The sequence below is a fragment of the Salmo salar genome, chromosome 04 (genome assembly GCF_965601325.2).
Source record: "Salmo salar chromosome 04, fSalSal1, whole genome shotgun sequence".
Classification (NCBI taxonomy): domain Eukaryota; kingdom Metazoa; phylum Chordata; class Actinopteri; order Salmoniformes; family Salmonidae; genus Salmo; species Salmo salar.
In genome coordinates, this window is record NC_138294.1 from 25,990,263 (window position 1) to 26,014,269 (window position 24,007).

General features: G+C 43.7%; 1 protein-coding gene across 1 annotated transcript; it reads right to left on the bottom strand.

The window, feature by feature from the left end:
* Nucleotides 1-1,733: 1,733 nt before the first annotated feature.
* LOC106602492 (uncharacterized) lies at nucleotides 1,734-23,704 on the bottom strand. Its single transcript, XM_014195160.3, has 7 exons — nucleotides 23,183-23,704; nucleotides 12,736-12,845; nucleotides 12,377-12,550; nucleotides 8,803-8,967; nucleotides 8,371-8,482; nucleotides 7,919-8,046; nucleotides 1,734-2,970 (listed from the first exon to the last, which is right to left on the bottom strand). Exons 1-7 carry the CDS (start codon nucleotides 23,475-23,477, stop codon nucleotides 2,041-2,043), a joined length of 1,914 nt encoding a protein of 637 aa, XP_014050635.1. The 5' UTR covers nucleotides 23,478-23,704; the 3' UTR covers nucleotides 1,734-2,040.
* Nucleotides 23,705-24,007: the final 303 nt, after the last annotated feature.

Consider the following 24,007-nt stretch of genomic DNA (forward strand, 5'->3'; position numbering starts at 1 on the left):
ACGCAATTTTAACCGGCTGTCACAATCTCCGTACAATCAGTACGAACCCCTCGGGATGTATTTCTCAACAGTGTTTCCAACTTATAAAGCATCTGTTTCGTCTTGATGTTCTTTTTTAATCAAAAGCTATCGCGCCGCTTTTCCTTTTCAAACAAGCGCGCTCTTCCAACCACCCTCCACATGGGTGTGCCTTCCGACCTCTGATAAGTGGTCGAGGAGATATAAATGTGTTTATAGTCCAAAGGAAGTGTCCTCCCCTACTTGATAGTCTTTTTGGAATCTACCATGCCACCTTTGAATCAGCTTTTGTTTTGTTGGTGGAGAAAAGCATGCAGATGTTTAAAAACAAATACAGTGCCTTGCAAAAGTATTCATCACCCTTTGCGTTTGCCCTATTTTGCTGCATTACAACCTGTAACTTAAAAAAGCCATTGCTTAAAGAAAAGAATAAGCAAATACGTTTGGTTTTCGCCAAAAGGCATGTGGGAGACACCCCAAACATATGGCAGAAGGTACTCTGGTCAGATGAGACTAAAATGTAGCTTTTTGGCCATCAAGGAAAACGCTATGTCTGGCGCAAACCCAACACCTCTCATCACCCAGAACACCATCCCCACAGTGAAGCATGGTGGTGGCAGCATCATGCTGTGGGGATGTTTTTCATCGGCGGGGACTGGGAAACTGGTCAGAATTGAAGGAATGATGCTAAATACAGGGAATGATGCTAAATACAGGGAAATTCTTGAGGGAAACCTGTTTCAGTCTTTCAGAGATTTGAGACTGGGATGGAGGTTCACCTTCCAGCAGGACAATGACCCTAAGCATACTGCTAAAGCAACACTCGAGTGGTTTAAGGGGAAACATTTAAATGTCTTGGAATGGCCTAGTCAAAGCCGAGACCTCAATCCAATTGAGAAACTGCGGTATAACTTAAAGATTGCTGTACACCAGCCGAACCCATCCAACTTGAAGGAGCTAGAGCAGTTTTGCCTTGAAGTATGGGCAAAAATACCAGTGGCTAGATGTGCCAAGCTTATAGAGACATACCCCAAGAGACTTGCAGCTGTAATTGCTGTATTAACTTTGGGGCGGGGTAAATAGTTATGCACACTCAAGTTCTGCTTTTTGTCTTATTTCTTGTTTGTTTTACAAAAAAATATTTGGCATCTTCAAAGGGGTTGGCATGTTGTTTAAATTAAATGATACAAACACCTAAACAAAATCAATTTTAAATCCAGGTTGTAAGGCAACACAATGGAAAAAATGCCAAGGGGGATGAATACTTTAGCAAGCCACTGTATGCTACTTATGTTTTATCTATAAAATGTCTTGCACAACTAACTTAATTATCACTTTCACACTTATTTTGGGATCCAGCCCTAAACATAATTTGCCTCATGACCTGCGAATATGGAGAAGTAGTCTCATTTCATTCAAGTGGATTTTCATCCACATTCCCTCTCCTCGATTACCTTTGACCTTTTTTCAAAAGGAGGCCGGAGGAGAGAGGACGCCGGAGTTGCTCAAAACCAATTGAGAAAAGGCCATGATCAGTATCTTTCAAGCTCAGAGCAGGCTTGTTTAGAAAAATTACCGTAAATGACCTAAAAAGAATGGTTGGCTAGATCCAATCGTTGGCAAGGACAGACACCTATAGGTTCGAAGGAAGCCAAGGAGACTAAGGCCAATTTGAATTCAAAATGATAAACAAGGAAATACAAAATCAACACATCAAAAGGACAACATGATTTCTCATTTATTAACAGATTTGCTCACCTATTTTTTTTGTACAAAACTAACTACTGTTCAGTCCTGGTAGTTAATTGCACTCACCTGGTGTCCTAGGTCTGAATTAGTCCCTTATTAGGAGAAGATGAAAACCAGAAGGGTTTTGGCCCTCCAGGACTGACATTGAACAGCGCTGAGGGACTTAGTAATCCAAAAAATCCTCTTACCCCAAGACACTTCACATGATAACTATAATATGTCAGCTAAAGAATGGTTCCCAGATATCCCCTGTGTACAACTTAAGCCACACTGCTATGACTTCTCCTCATTGTGGACACTCCTATGTTTGATAAGGTTACTCTGAAAGGAGAAGCTCTTGTAACACAGCTTGCACATGAAGGGCCTCTCCTTGGTGTGAACAGTCTGGTGCTGCTTCACATAGTTCGCATGAGCGAAGCGCTTTCCACACGTGGGGCAGGCATACGGCTTGTCGGCGTCCGTCTTAATGCTCGGCCTACCACGTTGTGACCCAATGACAGCAGATGAGGTAGAGGGAGAAGTAGGAGCCAACTTCGAGCTACCTCCTTGACCTCTAGCCATTGTTTGGGTGTTGTTGGGATTGTGTGCTGTGTTATAGGTTAGGTACCTCTCATGGTGAACACCCATCCTGACCCTGTCTGCATTTGTGGGGTTACCATGAGGCAGCTGAGGAAGGCTAGGTCCAGGTCCGGGCCTTCTATGAACCCAGTCACCAGGCATTAGACGAGACCCTGAAGGAGAAGACAGACTTCCTGAAAGACTACCGCCAGGGCGGTCTCCCACCACTCTCTGTGAAGGCTGAAGCCCAGGGTGACCTGCTCTGTTCATCATGGATACTATGGTGTTTGCATCATAGGAAAAGGAGGATCTCTCTCTATCAGCCCCAGGCCCTGCTCCATCCCTGCACTGAGACTGTGAAGAGAAGGGTCTGGGCTGCAGACTGGATCCCTGACTGGAGCCTCTGTCTCTCTGATGACCACCAGGACTGAGGTTGTTCAGTCCACCTGTCCACTGGTTGTGTTCTGTGTGGTGGTGGAGTCTCTCAAACTCGCGTTTGGGTCCTGGTTCTGACTCAGAAAGGAAGAGTGAAGGCTCCTGGTCCAGGATCCTGATCCGGGGCCAGGGTTTGTGATCAACCGCTTCAGAGGTCCACTCTCCCCCACCAGTAACACTGGATATCAGCAGGTCTTCTTCGACTGCAGACTGCAAAAAAAGATTGTACAGAAAAGCGTAAAGGTTTATATAAAAAACTCTTTGCGGTACACCCAGAAACATGACATGATATTATAAAATGTTAACCACAGTCAAGCCCATCTCTAATATTGTGATAGAAGTACCTTAACAATATGGAGCCATTGGAGTGTATTATTAAAACAATTCCATGTGTTTTGATTTAAGAATGAAGTATGTTTTGGTTTGACCGAGATAAGGGAAACTCAGTCCCTAAAAATACAAATAAAAAATCAAGTTAGCAGAGTCAATTTTGTATTTAATTTCAACAAAATAGCCATAAGCTAACATAACTTTGAAGTACCTTTATCGCACAAAACGATACGTGACAAGTAAAATATATATTTTCTCACTGTTAATGTAACCAGGTAGAAGTTTGGGGTCAGACCCCGACCCTACTTAGTACCGGAAGGTTAAAGGGAAACAGTATGGCAGTCTGCAGTCTCTCTTACTTGGTCTACACTGTCCGCGCTTTGCTAACAGCGGGTTATTCAAGCAGTGTTGCGCGCAGTTAGACAATGGGCATCGGTCCGGTATGCTTGCTTCACGGTGAGCTACAACCGGCAGACGGGGATACAGTGTGTGTGTGTGAGAACATGCGTTGCGTCGCTGTTTTGAAGAACTGTTTTAGACATTACATTGACTATTGTAATGCAAATGAGTTACTGTCGCTATTTATACATGAAGTACATGACATGCTCCATTTCTCTCAAAAGGAAGACTGGTAATGTATGTGTAACCAGCCTGTTTGAGTCATTCCGTGTGGGTTACAGATAAGAAACGGTATGTTACTTTGCTGATTGTATTGATTTTTGTAAAAGCTCAGACACACCGGTAGGATTGTCAAACGTTTGCCTGCCGACAGTACCTCTGAACAGTGTCGACAGCCAGTACCACCAGCCCATGGCCAAATGTTTAGCTATCGTTAGCATATTCGCTAGCTAAGGACACTGCACTAACACAAGCAGCTGTTTCATTGAAACGAATCCATTGTGCTTTAATTACTAACTACAGTGGTTAGGTTGCTGGGAGGAAGTATTTACTGTTGTGTGCATTGCGTCTGTGCACTTAGCTAGCTACCATCCAATAGCTTACACTGCATATGAAGTGTGACTGGCTCATGACATTTAACCGTGGATGTACAGAGAGAACGCCCTATTTTCCCCCCTTTTGTTGTCACTCCTTTTAGCTCCCCAAGTTCGTGCTCTCGGATTGGCTCAAAGTCAAGTTGTTGGCCAATGACGAGCATTACGATTCTGCAAGTAGAAACGGCAGGTTCGTCGCTACCGGGTCGGCACGCAGCAGGTAACGCTTTTGTTCTTGCAAGAGAAGGAACGGCCTCCCACTGTGATAAGTACCTATCTGCAGTGAGATTCTCAGTGCATTTCATGCTTAACCAATTGCATTTTCATCTTTAAACCATGCATTGTAGCCATGCTGTATTTCTTACATTATGTTCCGTTTTTGGTTTCAGATTTGGCCTTTGTTAGACCTGAATAGCTATATGAGCTTCTGATAGGCTACTAGAACTCTATGCATTAGGCATTTTACCTAAATAATGTGAACCCGATCTGCTCCTATACAGACCCATTTATACACTATCTTCCACTTTGCTCTTTTGTCTTAAGCTATTTCTATAAAAAGGGAAACTGGGTTGTGCCTCTAAATGAGGGAGAACCTGAGTACATTCTCGATATTAGACTTTTCTGTACCTTCGCTTTAATAAAATACAATTTAGAATACTTTGGAAAAGGTTCATCACACACGTCTTCACTACTTTGTCAAGTAAACATTTTTACAGACATTGCACCAACCATCACCATATCTACTCGGCCTCATCATACTCATTCCTTCCTCAGTTCACCTCTACCAGTTCCCAGCTACATCCACAATCAACAGAATTAACTAGTACTACTACATGTCACTATACTCTATACATGGGTCGCGTGCATTTTCTGTTGGTGTATCCTGAGGTAGCATCTCTCTGAGAACCTCTTCCCTCCCGCAGTGCGATCAGCTTCTGTCCCGTGTGGACCTTCGGGTGATTCTTCAGCTGGTGCTGGCAGGAGAACCTCTTCTCACACTGGGGTGCAGCTGTAGGACTTCTCCGCTGCCACATCAGGACAAGTGTGAAACATTGGCCTGGCACAGATGGCAGCCTAACGGTTTGTCCCCTGTGTGCAGGTATTCCCAAACTGGGGTACGCCACATAAAAATGTGATTCACAATAAAACATTTCTTCACATTTTCAAACCGTACATTTATATTTTCCAATGGGGCTATACATTTGGGTAAAGTTTATTTCCTGCCTGAGTAGCCTCGTTTTCACTGCCAAAAATAAAATTAAACCATCTAGTGTTCAGCGAAATAACAACACAATGTCAACTACAGGTAGCCTAGTCAAATAATTAACATCCAATCACATTAACCGTTACTCTCTCGCGGGAAGCCTTCACTCTTGCGCAGACATTTAGAAATGAAACATGACAATTTGAAAAATAAGCCACGGGAGTTTTTTGATTGAGAATAAAGACGACTTTCGAGTTGTAAGATATGTATAAAAGGAACAGATGCATTAATAAGAAGGTGCTAGAAGCGTCTTATATCGTGAGCTACCGAGTGGCTAGGACAGGAAAGCCCCATACTATTGTGGAGGACTTAATTCTTCCAGCTCCGCAGATATGGCTAGGACAATGCTAGGGGAAAAGGCCCAAAAAACTATACAGACAATGCATTCATCAAACGACTGTTTCACGACGCATCAGTGACATGGCAGGAGATGTTTTGAAACAATTACTGCTTCGCATACAAGTCAATGAATTATATGCGTTACAGCTGGATGAGTCAACAGACGTGGCGGGCCTGTCACAGCTCCTTGTATATGTCTGTTACGTTTATGGGGGGGGGGGTCAATTAAGGAATACATTCTCTTCTGGAAACCAGGACAACATGAGAATATTTTTTTAAGTACTGGACAGTTTTATGACATCAAATGGGCTTTGGTGGTCAAGATGTGTTGGTATCTGTATTGATGCGGCAAAAGCCATGACAGGGAGACACAGTAGAGTGGTAACGTGCGTGCAAGCAGTTGCTCCTGATGCCACTTGGTTACACTGCAACATCCACCGAGAGGCTCTTGCTGCCAAGGGAATGCCTGACAGCTTGAAAGACATTTGACACTACAGTGAAAATGGTTAACTTTGTTAAAGCAAGGCCCCTGAACTCTCGTGTATCTTCTGCATTATGCAATGATATGGGCAGCGACCATGTAACGCTTATTCAACGTACAGAAGTGCGCTGGTTATCAAGGGGCAAAGTATTGACACTTTTTTAAATTGAGAGACGAGCTTAAAGTTCTTTACTGACCATAATTTTCACTTGTCTGACCGCTTGCATGATGACGAGTTTCTCACACGACTGGCCTATCTGATGTTTTTTCTCACCTGAATGATCTGAATCTAGGATTACAGGGACTCTCCGCCACTATATTCAATGTGCAGGACAAAATTGAGACTATGATTAAGAAGTTGGAGCTCTTTTCTGTCTCCATTAACAAGGACAACGTACAGGTCTTTCCATCATTGTATGATTTTTGTTGTGTGCAAATTAACTCAAGCTTACACACTATGTCAAATGTGATATAGCGAAGGACCTGAGTGAGCTGGGTGCGCAATTACGCAGGTACTTTCCCGAAGCGGATGACAAACAACTGGAATCGTTATCCCTTTCATGCCTTGCCTCCAGTCAACTTACCGATATCTGAACAAGAGAGCCTCATTGAAATTGGAACAAGCGGTTCTGTGAAAATCAAATTTAATCAGAAGCCACTGCCAGATTTCTGAATAAGGCTGCGCTCAGAGTTTCTTGCCTTGGTAAATCGTGCTGTTAAGACACTGATGCCCTTTGCAACCACGTACCTATGTGAGAGTGGATTCTCGGCCCTCACTAGCGTGAACTAAATACAAGCACAGACTGTGTGTGGAAAATGATTTAAGACTGAGACTCTCTCCAATACACCCAACATTGCAGAGCTATGTGCATCCACTCAAGCACACCCTTCTCAATTAACCTGTGGTGAGTTGTTCACAATTTCTGATGAACAAATAAGGTTTTATATGTAAGATGGCTAAATAAAGAGCAAAATGATTTATTATTATTTGTGCCCTGGCCCTATAAGAGCTCTTTGTCACTTCCCACAAGCCGGGTTGTGACAAACTCACAATCATTCTTATGTTTAATAAAAGTATCATATAGTGTGTTTGTCTGTGTGGCAGGTTTACAATGATGGCAAAAAACATTTGAGAGTGCACTGACCCTGGTGCTAATGGGGGTACGCAGCTGGAATGTTTGAAGGAGTACGGGACTATAACAAGTTTGGGAACCACTGCTCTGGTGGATCTCCACCTGTTTGGGGAAACTGAAGGCTTTCCCACAGAATGAACACGGGAAGCGCTTCTCTTTGCCACTGGATCTACTGATAGCGTCACTACTACTGTCATTTGTCATCGGGCTTGTGTATCCATTTAGTGTTGAGGCACTGGCATTGTCTGAGGTCTGGTTTAATATAAGGAGAGTGTGAGAACGAAGGCAAGGTAGTGTCTGTGATGTCACAGGGTCCATGTTCCAGTTGATAGATCCTATAGAAGGCAGGCTGAAGGCAGCACCTGTTAGGGGGTTAACCTGAGACACCATCAGTCTCTCTGAATCACAACTATAGGAGCAGGATGGAGCATCGCTAGCCGAGTCTGTTCTCTCCTGCTGCATACTGACACCTCCCCGTCCCCGCAGACCAAATCTATGTCCCCTCGTCCCCGCAGTATGTTGTCAAGTTCAGATGTTTTGTTTTTCGACTGTCTGTTTCTGGTTGTGGTTAATATGTTATTCCCTAGCCTGAGTTGAGGACGCTGTCCCATCCACTGACCTCCACTATGTCACCTCTGGTCCTGGCCTGCTCAGTGATGTCATCCCCTGGGCTCTTGGCTGCACCGGTCAGGGTCTGGGAATCCAAGATGGCTGTCCAGTCTCCTCTGTTAGCCTCCAACCAACCACCTGCAGGAAGAGGTTAGAAAATAGACTTTCCAAACATGACAGGGAAAACTCACTTCATTTTGGTAAATTAACTGGTCAAGTTCATCCATTATGTGTGTTTTTGTATGTAAACATACATTCTATTGATTTCATTTTATGAATGAGAAAAAAAAATAGCCTGGCGCATCAATTTTCCTTTTGAAGATCTGTTACTGTATGTAGACTATAGGCATTGTCTTACGTCAGATAGTCAAACGATTCCTCCAGCACTGATGAGGGATGAGCCTTGCATAGAAGCGATGCCACCTGTCAGAAGACAATGGGTTATATGTATTTCTCCCTTACCTTGCTCCCCCATCTTTAGTCCACTCTGCAGGTCAATGCTCTCTGGTCCATCTTCTATCGTCTCCTCTTTGACCAGCAGCAGGTCAGGCTTCCCATCCTCCATGTCTACTGACTGTAAGAGATACAGAGTGAGAGGATGTTGGATCAAGAAATATGATATGAGCACCCTGCTATGGAGCATCTTCTGGTTGGGGTATGAGTACTATGCAACATTTAGTTAATTTGTTACTATGCAAATGTATTAGTTGATTATTAATCTAGACCTGGCCCCGTATCCACAAAGAGTGCTGATCTAGGATCTTTCTATATAATCTCATTCATTATGATCTAAAAGGCAAAACTGATCCTAGATCAGCACTCCTACTCTGAGAGTCTTTGTGGATTTGGGCCTTGACCTAATATCATTCAGACAGTAGTTTACAGTGGGCTCACCTCAGGGAGACTGTGTGTGGTGCTGTGGTGCTCAGCTGGTTCCTCTGTGGGTTCAGGAGGAGGTGTAGTCTGGTTGTCCTCCATGACCTTGTTCCCCTCAGGGTTCCCCAGACTCTCCTCATACCCCTCCTCCTTGACCAGCAGCACCTCTGAACCCTCCTCCTCCTGGAAAAGACAGGTGATACAGATTACAGACATATACACACACAGACACTTTCAACATGGAGTATTAACCCTTCCCCAGTTTGAGTCCTATACTGTAGTTACAGAATGACGTCGTTGTTGTTAAACCCATCATGGTGGATATAAATATGATGTGGGTAAATAGTCAGCTATGATAAATCAAAAGTCAGACAAACCTGACTAAACTATTTTGACGTGTACAGTAGGTGTTTGTTAGTATGTGGGTATATGCTGGTATATTGGTTATAAAGCGCTGTCAGGTGTATACAAAATAGGGTGAGATTAGATTTGATGTATACTAAAGAGTCTCAATGAAAGTCTTGGAATGAAAAGTCACATTTTGTGTTTATTAACCATAAACAAGCTTTAAATACACCATATGAAAACCACACACACGTCTCAATTAGAAATCAACATGAACTTGATGAACTGCATTATTTTTCTCATTAAAACTGTCTCAGGATAAAAAGTAGTTGGAAGTAATGAAATAGGCATTTGAACATCATATAGCCTACTCAGTACAAACACAATATGTAACAGACTTTTTATGCTATACTGTTTGTCATTTTACCTTTACATGTTTAAGTCATTTAGCACACACTCATTCAGAGCGACTTACAGGAGAAATTAGGGTTAAGTGCCTTGCACACAGATCTTTCACCTAGTCTGCTCAGGGATTCGAACCAGCCAACTTTCGGTTACTGGCCCAAAGCTCTTAACCGCTAGGCTACCTACTGTCCTTTAAATGTGACTTATATATTTCACAATGTCTGGGCCTTGCATTTCAACATGCTTGGTTGTTGTGGAAATTGACCCATTACTGCGGGTTACTTTGTGCATCTACAGTGCCTTCAGAAAGTATTCAGACCGCTTGACCTTTTCCACATTTTGTTACGTTACAGCCTTATTCTATAATTGATTAAATAAAAATCATCAGCAATGTACACACAATACCCCCTAATGACAAAGTGAAAAGTAAAATTAAATAAAAAAACTTATTTACATTAGTATTCAGACTATTTGCTATGAAACTCGAAATTGAGCTCAGGTGCATCCTGTTTTCATTGATCATCCTTGACGTTTCTACAACTTGATTGAAGTCCACCTGTGGTAAATTCAATTGATTGGAGATGATTTGGAAAGGCATATACCTGTCTATATAAGGTCCCACAGTTGACAGTGCATGTCAGCAAAAACCAAGCCATGAGGTCGAAGGAATTGTCCGTAGAGCTCTGAGACAGGATTGTGTCAAGGCACAGATCTGGGAAAGGGTACCAAAACATTTCTGCAGCATTGAAAGTCCAAGAACACAGTGGCCTCCATCATTCTTAAATGGAAGAAGTTTGGAACCACCAAGACTCTTCCTAGAGCTGGCCACCTGGCCAAACTGAGCAATCGGGGGAGGTGGGCCTTGGTCAGGGAGGTGACCAAGAACCCAATGGTCACTCTGACAGAGCTCCAGAGTTCCTCTGTGGAGATCCTTCCAGATGGACAACCATCTCTGCAGCACTCCACCAATCAGGCCTTTATGGTAGAGTGGCCAGACGGAAGCCACTCCTCAGTAAAAGGCACGACAGCGAGCTTAGTTTGCCAAAAGGTACCTAAAGACTCTCAGACCATGAGAAAACAAGATTCTCTGCTCTGATGAAACCAAGATTCAACTCTTTGGCCTGAATGCCAAGCATCACGTCTGGAGGAAACCTGGCACCATCATGCTGTTTTTTGTTGTTGTTTTCTTTTCAGCGGCAGGGACTGGGAGACTAGTCAGCATCGAGGCAAAGATGAACGGAGTGAAGTACAGAGAGATTCTTGATGAAAACCTGCTCCAGCGCACTCAAGACCTCAGAATGGGGCAAAGGTTCACCTTCCAGCAGTACAACGACTCTAAGCACACAGCCAAGACAACACAGGAGTGGCTTCGGGACAAGTCTCTGAATGTCCTTGAGTGGACTTGAACCCGATCGAACATCTCTGGAGACCTGAAAATAGCTGTGCAGCAATGCTCCCCATCCAACCTGAGAGCTTGAAAGGATCTGCAGAGAAGAATGGGAGAAACTCCCAAAATACACGTGTGCCAAGCTTGTAGAGTCGTACCCAAGAAGACTCGATGCTGTAATTGATGCCAAAGGTGCTGAGTAAAGGGTCTGAATAGTTATGTAAATGTCATATTTTTATTTTTAATAAATTAGCAACAATTTCTAAACCTGTTTTTGCTTTGTCATTATGGGGTATGGTGTGTCCATTTGATGGGGGGGGGACGGGGGGGGGACGGGACTATTTAATCAATTTCAGAATAAGGCTGTAACCTAAAGAGAGATGGAAAAAGTCAAGGGGGGTCTGAATACTTTCCGAAGGCACTGTACGTCATCTTGCTGAGTCTACCTTCAATACAGGGTTTAATCTAAATATCAGAAGCTATCGAGTGGAATGATTACTTTCTATGTTATGGAGTGGAATGGTTTTTTTGCAGGTGTATCTTGAGGTAGCTCCTCTCTGAGAACCTCTTCCCGCAGTGCGTACAGGCAAACGGCCTCTCTCCCGTGTGGATCTTCAGGTGCATCTTTAGATGGTCCTGGCGGGAGAACCTCTTCTCACACTGGGGGCAGCTGTAGGGTTTCTCCCCTGTGTGGACCCTCTTGTGCCTTTTCAGGGTGCCAGCCTCGGTGAAGCGCATGTGACACTGGGTACAACTGAACCGTTTCTCTTTACTATTGCCTGATGTGGCTCCCCCTCCCTGAGCCTGGGCTCTAGCCCTGTCATTTGGGTTCAAACCCTGATCGAAAAGGACGTGGCTGTCTGAATCGGAAGGTCCCATCGATGTGGACTCTGGGTTGTGATCCCTGAACAAGGGTAAAGGAGAGTGGGTCGCAACATTTGGATTTGTCTCTAAGTTCTCTCTGTAATCTAAGAAATCTCTGCCCTGTGAGTGTCCATCTCCGAGGTTACTATCTGCATTCCATGTGGGAGCAACGTCACCCTCCAATTTCACAGTCACTTCATCTACGACTAGACCCTCCCCTTTCTTATCTAGGCACCCTTCAGAGTATACACTACTACTGTACCGGTTCCAGTCCCCTCTAGACAGATCAGTCTGTGTCTCTAAACCCAAGGATATGTTGCCAGGATCCATCTCTGTAGTGTAAGAACAAGACGGATCATCACTGCCAGAGTCTAACGATTCACCATGATCACTTGAATGAACCGTCCTCTGGCTTTGGTGAAATACTGGTAAATACTCTGAGCCGGGGGCAGGAGGACAGCCCAGTGTCCCCAACCCCAGTCTCTCTGGTTCTGATATGTGGTCAGAACCTGTGTGTAAGAGCCTGTGTGTTACAGTTAACGTCTTGCTGTCTGTCGCTGACTTGAGAACGGCGTTCTGCGTTCCACTGACCTCCGTAATGCTGTGTCGGGTCCTGGACTGTGCTGAGGTGGTGGTGGGATTCTCCGTGGCTACAGGGGGCGCTCCAGACCCTCCAGTCTGGATGTCTCTGCTGTGCCGTGTGTCCTTCTGTCCTTCAGTCCTCTCCTGCTTGACTCCAGGACCTGCAGCCTCTGCATCTGCAGACTGACAAGAAAAGAAGAGGTTATTAATCGGTACAATGGTTGAATTGGATAACAATGTCGAAGAGAAGTCTCACAAGCTCCCCTGTTGCAGATAAATGAGGATGTACATGTAAGCAAGTGAATAGCTAGGGACACATTTGATTTACAATGCAACTGTAACATTTAATGCAACACTATTACACTAACCTCTATCACGATAACGTGCTGGGTGGAGGTTCCACTCCCCTCATCAACAGTGATTGGTTGGTCATCTCTCCATGTGCTGTGTCCTGCTGGCTTCACAAAGCTTCCTTCACCTGAGAGAGTGATTGGGGGAAAATAGGTTGTTAGATTAGCTACTGTCTGCTCAACTGTATAGACCCCTTTCTGTGTTTACAAACATTGCCGCACGAGGGCGACGCGTACAACTTGGTTGCAGAACTCGGGAGTTAAACGAGTCCATACCTTTTTTAAATGTTTAGGAGCTATTGAAGATGGCATTAATATAAAGTGTGCCAAGCCTGCCCCAAAAAGTGGATTTTTATCCATCCTCCCCTGATTCAGAACATATTTTCATATTCATGACACACTTTGTTCAGGAGCTAGTTTGGGTACTAGTCTTCTTAGCTAACATTCCACTCCTGTTGTTTGCCAAAGCCCAGTCTCTTTGGAAATCTCAACATTCATTATGCAGCCAGATTTACCGCACAGTTGCTGATTTGTTAGTTGGAAGCATTCATATTTTCCATGACAACGTTATGGAACATGGCGTGCGCACAAATTTGGTCAAATAGAATTTGGATTTTAACAACAACCATAACAAACCTGCTATGCATTGTCTCACGTCAGATGGCGGAATCCAACGCGGTCTGACATAAGACAATGCCTGCTGCGGTAATTCCCTTGAGCAGGCAGTGTCAATGCAAGATCATGTTGTTCAAAGATGACTCCGTAATGAGAGAGAGAAATAATGATACAAAAAATATTAGCCTACAAGATTCAATCGAGCTACATTTGATTTAATAAGAGGAAAGTTGTGCAGAACTGGCACCTGTCTTCATTCCTTGCACTGGCTGGTCATCATGACTTGCTTACATTTTTACAATCTTATGCTCATTTCAGTTCTATTTGTTCTTCCTCACTTATACTTTCTGAATGGACATTAAGAAAAACAGCTCAATGCAGACCAGCAGATCCAGCAAAGTCTTGAAACTGGAGTAGCCTCTCCAAGCCACAGCAGCTGGGCTTCGCCGATTTAGTTATGGTACGCAAAAAGGACCAGCCATACTTTGTGTGAACTACAGGGCTCTAAATTAGCATACGCTTAACGATGCATATCCACTTCCTCGTATCCAAGACACTCTAGATACCCTGTCAATGGCCAAATCGTTTAGCACTTTGGACTTAGCGTCAGGCTACTGGCCGGTTGAACTTATTCCCAGCGACGGTAAGGCGGCCGCTTTCTGCAGCAGGAAGGGACTCTGAGTGGAATGTGATACCTTTAGGGCTCTGCAACGCACCAGCGACGTTTCAATGTTTAATGGACCGTGTCCTGGCCGGAATGCAAAGGGAGACCGGCGGCAGGTAGCCTAGTGGTTAGAGCGTTGGGCCAGTAACCGAAAGGTTGCTGGATCGAATCCCCGAGCTGACAAGGTAAAAATCTGTCGTTCTGCCCCTGAACAAGGCAGTTGGCCTACCGGGGAACAGTGGGTTGTCATTGTAAATAAGAATTTGTTCTTAAGAATTTGTTCTTAACTGACTTGCCTAGTTATACTGTTAAATGTTTTATTTATCTCGATGACATCATCCTGGGAAGGGATGTCATGGAGACGCTCTAATGCCTGGCACAAGTGTTCGATCGGCTAAGCCAAACCAACCTGAAATTGTAACCCTCCAAGTGCTGTCTCTTCTGCCGACAGGTTACCTACCTTGGACACATCGTTTCTGAACACGGCATCGCCATAGATCCCCAAAAAATTCTGAAAGTCCAAGAATGGCCCCAGCCTACCTGCGTTTCAGAAGTACGTCAGTTCGTCGGCCTGGCCTCGTACTACCGCCGTTTTGTCAAAGATTTTGCTGCTGCAGCCAAGCCCCTGCATGAGCTTACAAAGAAGCATGCTCGTTTCCAGTGGACACCAGAGCGCCAGGAGGCGTTCAAAAAAATGAAAGCTACTCAACAGCGGCGACCTCATCCTCGATACAGACACCAGCAACTTCGGCATTGGAGGCGTCTTGTCCCAGTGAGGAATGCATTCTAGAGTACGGGAGCCAGCGGCTGTCCTCCACCGAGCAAAACTATTGTACCATACGGAGGGAGCTACTGGTAGTAGTGGAGTTTACTTCACACTTCCGTCAATAGCTGCTTGGAAGACCCTTCATCATGCGCACCGACCACAGCAGTGGTGGCTTCGGTGGCTCATAAGGATGAAGGAACCAGAAGGTCAACTGGCGAGGTGGCTCGAGAAGCTTGGGGAGTATAACTTCAAGGTCATACATCATCCAGTACGCCACCACAAATGCTGACATCCTGACCTCGGCCCCAGCATAGCTGTTAACGCTGTGGAAGCTACTTTTATGGAGCTCTGCTCAGTGGGGATAGAAGACCCCAGCCTACAGCCTGCACTCCCTGAAGCTTCTGGAGGTGCCTTCAACGTGGAGTCGGGTCATCGGGACAGTGAAGATGACACGTCGGACGTGGAAAAGATTAGCCTCACTGTTCTGTTCCATGGATGGACTACTGAGGGATTACGTCAAGCTCCGATGGCTGACTGACATGGGCCCCGTGAAGAGATGGCTCGAGGAAGGACAGGAACGCCCATCGTGGGGGGCTGTGTCGCTTTTCGGACCAGCGACTTAGTCTCTTCCACTGGCTCCTATAGGCCTATGTCAAGAACAGCATTCTCTTATGGTGCGTCTACTGTACCGAAGGCGCAGTGTTTTACCCACAAATACTCCTACCTCGTGTGTTTGGGACAGACATCATGAAGCAGATGCATGACGGCCCAGTAGGTGGTCACATTGGCGTGGAACGCACAAATGCCCGGCTGCAGACAAGACACTACTGGTACCGAAATAGAGAGGATGTCACACTATGGTCGTACATGTACCAGCTGTGCCGCTAAAGCCAGACCTTCGAGGAAGCCCCAAGCACCTATGAGCACTGTCCGCATGGGAGTACCTAAGGAGAGGATCACCATTGATCTCATGGGCCCCATGAGCGAGACAGAATGCTACAATCGCTAATTATTGGTTGTTCAAGACTAGGGTTGCACATTTTGGGGAATATTCAGAGGTGAAAACTTTCCATGGGAATTAACGGAAATATTTGCAAATGAACATTAATACCATTTAAATGTAGATGTTTTTTACATTGATATATTTACCACATATGGCGACAGAAACAAACCTTTTACCTTATAAGTAGACATAATTGCAAATGATTAAATCCTTCCAATAGAAATAAAAAAAAGAACAATTTAGTTACGAATTGAACTTTAAATAAGTTGACTCTTCACATGGGATGATTTCACTGAACAACAAAAGAAAGGAAATATTGAATGATCCCCAATGATCCATCGTATCTCCCAAAAACATTTTCAACATACATCTGTAAAATGATAGACTAGAAACTAAAGCTTTGGTTGTCTTCCTCTCAGGCTTCCATGTCTTCTCCCTGAACTTCCTCAATGTTCACCTCTTGAACATCAGACTCTGAGGCCTCATCTTCACTGTCCCTTTCCAACCTTGTTGAGGATGGCTTGTTGTCAGGCTCAAAAAGCCTAAAATTTGCCCGGATTGCCACCAATTTTTCAACCTTTGTATTGGTAGGCCTGTTGCGGGCTTGTTTTTGTGAGTGGTCAGGCAGGGAACACTGGAACGCGCGTGCACAAGAGGACTCCATGTTTTTCTTTCTCTCTTTGAACGAATACAACGTCGCCTGGTTGGAATATTATCGCTATTTTACGAGAAATCGCATAAAAATTGATTTTAAACAGCGTTTGACATGCTTCGAAGTACGGTAATGGAATATTTTGCATTTTTTTTGTCACGAAATGCGCCCGCGCGTCACCCTTCGGATACTGACCTCAACGCACGAACAAAACGGAGCTATTTCAATATTACTATGGATTATTTCAAACCAAAACAACATTTGTTGTAGAAGTTCTGGGAGTGCATTCTGACGAAGAACAGCAAAGGTAATCCAATTTTTCTTATAGTAAATCTGAGTTCGTTGAGAGCCAAACTTGGTGGGTGTCAAATTAGCTAGCCATGATGGCCGGGCTATCTACTCAGAATATTGCAAAATGTGCTTTCGCCGAAAAGCTATTTTAAAATCTGACACCGCGATTGCATAAAGGAGTTCTGTATCTATAATTCTTAAAATAATGTATGTATTTTGTGAACGTTAATCGTGAGTAATTAAGTAAATTCACCGGAAGTTTGCGGTGGGTATGCTAGTTCTGAACATCACATGCTAATGTAAAAAGCTGGTTTTTGATATAAATATGAACTTGATTGAACAAAACATGCATGTATTGTACAACATAATGTCTTAGGAGTGTCATCTGATGAAGATCAAAGGTTAGTGCTGCATTTAGCTGTGGTTTTGGTTTTTGTGACATATATGCATGCTTTGAAAATGGCTATGTGATTATTTTTGGCAGGGTACTCTCCTGACATAATCTAATGTTTTGCTTTCGCTGTAAAGCCTTTTTGAAATCGGACAGTGTGGTTAGATTAACGAGAGTCTTGTCTTTTAAAATGGTGTAAAATAGTCATATGTTTGAGAAATTGAAGTTATAGCATTTGAGGTATTTGTATTTCTCGCCACACGATTCCACTGGCTGTTGACTAGGTGGGACGCAAACGTCCCACCTTGCCCAGGGAGGTTAAATAAAGGTTAGCCTATAGAGCAATAAAGCACAGTTCAACAGGGTTCACTCCGAACATGATGGTCCTTGGAAGAGAAGTTACAGAACCCATCAACCTGGTGGCTGGCTTGCAACCCGATCATGAGCACGCCAAGACCCTCCACAGTATGTTGTACAGCTACGAGACAGATTGGAACTTGCTCACCAGATTGAAAGGGAAATGCAGGGTCAGTCTGAAGCGTGCCAAAAAGCAGTGACAAGAATGTCGCAAGGACACACTACAACGTTGGTGACACAGTATGGTACTTAAAGGAACAAAGCGGGTGCCAGACAAAGTACGATGTTCCTACCATCCTATAAGGGTCCTTACTTCATACAGTGACCTGGCCTCTCGCTCTTCCATCCTCTCTATTCCTCTTATAGCTCTTGAACTAGTTGCCTAGCCCAATGCGTGTCCCAGAAGTACAGTCGTGGCCAAAAGTTTTGAGAATGATACAAATATTAATTTTCAAAGTCTGCTGCCTCACTATGTATGATGGCAATTTGCATATACTCCAGAATGTTATGACAAGTGATCAGATGAATTGAAAAGTCCCTCTTTGCCATGCAAATGAACTGAACCCCCCCCAAAAAATGTCCACTGCATTTCAGTCCTGCCACAAAAGGACCAGCTGACATCATGTCAGTGATTCTCTCGTTAACACAGGTGTGAGTGTTGACGAGGACAAGGCTGGAGATCACTCTGTCATGCTGATTGAGTTCGAATAACAGACTGGAAGCTTCAAAAGGAGGGTGGTTCTTGGAATCATTGTTCTTCCTGTCAACCGTGGTTACCTGCAAGGAAACACGTGCCGTCATCATTGCTTTGCACAAAAAGGGCTTCACAGGCAAGGATATTGCTGCCAGTAAGATTGCACCTAAATCAACCATTTATCGGATCATCAAGAACTTCAAGGAAGAGCGGTTAAATTGTTGTGAAGAAGGCTTCAGGGCACCCAAGAAAGTCCAGCAAGCGCCAGGACCGTCTCCTAAAGTTGATTCAGCTACGGGATCGGGGCACCACCAGTAGAGCTTGCTCAGGAATGCCAGCAGGCAGGTGTGAGTGCATCTGCACACACAGTGAGGCAAAGACTTTTGGAGGATGACCTGGTGTCAAGAAGGGCAGCATAGAAGCCACTTTTCTCCAGGAAAAACATCAGGGACAGACTGATATTCTGCAAAAGGTACAGGGATTGGACTGCTGAGGACTGGGGTAAAGTCATTTTCTCTGATGAATGATATTTTGGGTCCATGGCCAGGAAACTCCCCAGACCTTAATCCCATTGAGAACTTGTGGTCAATCCTCAAGAGGCGGGTGGACAAACAAAAACCCACAAATTCTGACGAACTCCAAGCATTGATTATGCAAGAATGGGCTGCCATCAGTCAGGATGTGGCCCAGAAGTGAATTGACAGCATGCCAGGGCGGATTGCAGAGGTCTTGAAAACGAAGGGTCAACACTGCAAATATTGACTCTTTGCATCAACTTCATGTAATTGCCTTTGACACTTATGAAATGCTTGCAATTATACTTCAGTATTCCATAGTAACATCTGACAAAAATATCTAAAGACACTGAAGCAGCAAACTTTGTCAAAATTCATATTTGTGTCATTCTCAACTTTTGGCCACGACTGTAGATATATAGTTTGGTCACTTATTGAGCAATTCAAAAAATCTCTATATATCTATATCCACAGTACCAGTCAAAAGTTTGGACACACCTACTCATTCCAGAGTTTTTCTTTATTTGTACTATTTTCTACATTGTAGAATAATAGTGAAGACAAACTATGAAATAACATATGGAATAATGTAGTAACCAAGAAAGTGTTAAACAAATCAAGATGTATTTTATATGTGAGATTCTTCAAAGTAGCCATCCTTTGCCTTGACAGCTTTGCACACTCTTGGCATTCTCCCAACCAGCTTCATGATGTAGTCACCTGGAATGCATTCCAATTAACAGGTGTGCCTTGTTAAGATAATTTGTGTAATTTTCCTTCTTAATGCATTTGAGCCAATCATTTGTGTTGTGACAAGGGGGGGGGTACACAGAAGATAGCCCTATTTGGTAAAAAGACTAAGTCCATATTATGGCAAGAACCGCTCAAATAAGCAAAGAGAAACAGTCCATCATTACTTTAAGACATGAAGGTCAGTCAATAAGGAACATTTCCAGAACTTTGAAAGTTTCTTTAAGAGCCGTCACAAAAAGCATCAAGCGCTATGATGAAACTGGCTCTCATGAGGACCGCCACAGGAACGGAAGACCCAGAGTTACCTCTGCTGCAGAGGATAAGTTCATTAGTTACCAGCCTCAGAAATTGCAGCTCAAATAAATACTTAAGAGTTCAAGAGGAGACGGCGTGAATCAGGCCTGCATGGTCGAATTGCTGTAAAGAAACCACTACTAAAGGAAACCAATAATAAGAAGAGACTTGCTTGGGCCAAGAAACACGAGCAACGGACATTAGACCGCTGGAAATCTGTCCTTTTGGTCTGATGAGTCCAAATGTTCGATTTTTGGTTCCAACCGCCGTATCTTTGTGAGACGCATGGTAGGTGAACGGATGATCTCACCATGTGTGGTTCCCACCGTGAAGCATAGAGAAGGAGATTTGATGGTGTGGGGGTGCTTTGCTGGTGACACTGTCAGTGATTTATTTAGAATTCAAGGCACACTTAACCAGCATGGCTACCACAGCATCCTGCAGTGATACGCCATCCCATCTGGTTTGTGCTTAGTGGGACTATCATTTGTTTTTCAATAGGACAATGACCTAAAACACACCTCCAGGCTGTGTAAGGGCTATTTGACCAAGAAGGAGAGTGATGGGGTGCTGCATCAGATGACCTGGCCTCCACAATCATCCGACCTCAACCCAATTGAGATGGTTTGGGATGAGTTAGACCGCAGAGTGGAGGAAAAGCAGCCAACAAGTGCTCAGCATATGTGGTAACTCCTTTTTGATGGTTGGAAAAGCATTCCAGGAGAAGCTGGTTGAGAGAATGCCAAGAGTGTGCAAAGCTGTCAAGGCAAAGGATGAATCTCAAATATATATATATATATATATATATATATTTTTTTTTATTTTTTTTTATTTAATACTTTTTGGTTACTATATAATTCCATATGTGTTATTTCATAGTTTGTCTAGACTATTATTCTACAATGTAGATAATAGTAAAAATAAATAAACCCTGGAATGAGTAGCTGTGTCCTAACTTTTGACTGGTACAGTATATTTGACGAAAGAAGCACCTGGCTCTTGCTTGCTGGATAAAAAAATAGGCTACAGCGTTCACACAGTGAACTGGCGGGGAGATTTGAATGGCGAGAGCTTGTGATCACATTGGCTGGTGGTAAAAATGCAATAATGGGGAATCTTCTCTTCTCCAGGCACCCAATGTTTATGTTTAAAATAACATGTATTATGTCAGAATGTCCAAATTTAGAATGTTTCTCATGAAATCTATTAAATTAAATGCAGAAATAAACTAAAAAAAAAAAGAAATGTCCTCACTGTCAAATGTTTATTTTCAGCAAACTTAACGTGTAAATATTTGTATGAGCATAACAAGATTCAACAACAGACACAAACTGAACAAGTTCCACAGACATTTGTCTAACAGAAATGGAATAATGTGTCCCTGAACAAAGGGGGGGTCAAAATCAAAAGTAACAGTCAGTATCTGGTGTGGCCACCAGCTGCATTAAGTACTGCAGTGCATCTCCTCCTCATGGACTGCACCAGATTAGCCAGTTCTTGCTGTGAGATGTTACCCCACTCTTCCACCAAGGCACCTGCAAGTTCCCGGACATTTCTGGGGGGAATGACCCTAGCCCTCACCCACCGATCCAACAGGTCCCAGACGTTCTCAATGGGATTGAGATCCGGGCTCTTAGCTGGCCATGGCAGAACACTGACATTCCTGTCTTGCAGGAAATCATGCAAAGAACGAGCAGTATGGCTGGTGGCATTGTCATGCTGGAGGGTCATGTCAGGATGAGCCTGCAGGAAGGGTACCACATGAGGGAAGAGGATGTCTTCCCTGTAACGCACAGCGTTGAGTTTGCCTGCAATGACAACAAGCTCAGTCCGATGATGCTGTGACACACCACCCCAGACCACGACAGACCCTCCACCTCCAAATCGATCCCGCTCCAGAGTACAGGCCTCGGTGTAACGCTCATTCCTTCGACGATAAACGCGAATCCGACCATCCCCCCCTGTGAGACAACTGTGGCTCATCAGTAAAGAGCACTTTTTTCCAGTCCTGTCTGGTCCAGTGACGGTGGGTTTGTGCCCATAGGTTACGTTGTTGCCGGTGATGTCTGGTGAGGACCTGCCTTACAACAGGCCTAAGTCCAGCCTCTCTCAGCCTATTGCGGACAGTCTGAGCACTGGAGGAGGGATTGTGCGTTCCTGGTGTAACTCGGGCAGTTGTTGTTGCCATCCTGTACCTGTCCCGCAGGTGTGATGTTTGGATGTACCGATCCTGTGCAGGTGTTGTTACACGTGGTCTGCCACTGCAAGGATGATCAGCTGTCCGCCTGTCTCCCTGGACAGCTTTCTTTTGGTGTTTTTCAGAGTCAGTAGAAAGGCCTCTTTAGTGTCCTAAGTTTTCATAACTGTGACCTTAATTGCCTACAGGGTGTAAGCTGTTAGTGTCTTAACGACCGTTCCACAGGTGCATGTTCATTAATTGTTTATGGTCCATTGAACAAGCATGGGAAACAGTGTTTAAACCCTTTACAATGAAGATCTGAAGTTATTTGGATTTTTACAAATTATCTTTGAAAGACAGGGTCCTGAAAAAGGGATGTTTCTTTTTTTGCTGAGTTTATGCTGAAAACGTTTTTGGGAGATGTGTTGGATCATTCAATATTCCCTTTATTTTGTTGTTCAGTGAAATCATCCCATGTGAAGTCAAACTCAGCAAAAAAATTTAACGAGTTATCTAATTTACATAAGTATTCACACCCATGAGTCAATACATATTATCACCTTTGGCAGTGATTACAGCTGTAAGTCTTTCTGGGTAAGTCTAGGAGCTTTGCACAAGAGGATTGTACAATATTTACACTTTATTTTTGCATTATTCACGCTCTGTCAAGGTGCCCTTCATTGTGAGGCATTGGAAAACCTCACTGGTCTTTGCGGTTGAATCTGTGTTTGAAATTCACTGCTCAACTGAGGGTCCTTTAGAGAATTATTTATGGGGTACAGAGATGAGGTAGTCATCCAAAAAGCATGTTTAACACTTATTGCACAGAGTGAGTCCATGCAACTTATTAAGCAAATGTGGAAACTGTCAAGGGGTGTGAATACTTTCTGAAGGCACTGTAATAGCTGGACAGGGACCTCAACTATGCAACAGTGAATGCTATTTAAGAACTATTGAAGACTGAAATCCGAAAATAATAAGTAATAATAATTCAACAACGAAAAAAGTGGTGGATTTTGCCTCCATCTTCTGATTCAAAATATATTATTTTCTTAGTCATGGCACGCTTTGTTTAATCCGAAATCGTATTATCTCATGCTTGGTAGCTATTGACGAGAGAAAATATACACCGAATTCCCAATATAAAACAAATGTGACCTCGGTCAGTTTTGACATTGGCAAGGATGTAAACTAACACTTAACTTTCTGCAAGACATCCAAGTAATCACATCAGATGAATTATTGCATACTATCCAAACACATGCGCAGAGGGGAACGGGGCTAAATGTACCTCTTGCAATTCCTCTGTATCGGTCGAGGATCTTGACACTTCTGGGACGACTGCCGAGGACGCGCTCTCGCATTGTCCTCTCTGCGCGCTCCCGTGACACCTTCAGTTCCAGTAGCTGTAGTTTCCTCCGCAATGTCCTGTTTTCTTTCTGGCTTTGAGTTATTTCTAAACGACACACTGCATAGTCGTCGTCTACGAGTTTACAGATCTCTGCCACGGCTGCGTTTGCTAGCACCTCCATGATGGAGGCTATTTCAGTGTGAAAAACCATAACGTTACCATTACGGTTAGCCATTGTTAGTTAACCTTAGCAGCTAGCTAGCGTTAACTAAATAACACATCAATTAACCAAGTCCTGTCCCTAACGCGAATTAAAGACTCCCTGTGCTAAGTAGGTGTTGCTATGAAATTAAATTTGTCTTATTTTGAGTTAATAAATGTCGAAATAACTAAAAACGCTAAGGTAGTCTTGGTCACTGTTCACTTCCGTTTACTTATTTTTCTTCGTGTAGTTTTCCGGCAGACTAGACGTTTTGTTGTGTATTGCTGCCTGACACAGGTCGGAGCATGAATTGCACATTTCGTTTACAAAAAAGGGAAATAAGAAATTGCACAACCACCCAACAAATACAGTTCCTTCAGAAAGTATTCACACCCCTTGACTTTTTCCACAATTTGTTTTTAGTCTTCATTTTTAAATTAATAACTTTATTTTTTTTTATCACTGGCCTACACACAATAGCCCATAACGTCAAAGTGGAATTATGTTTTTATATTTTTTTTTACAAATTAATTCAATGAAAAGCTGAAATGCCTAAAGTCAAT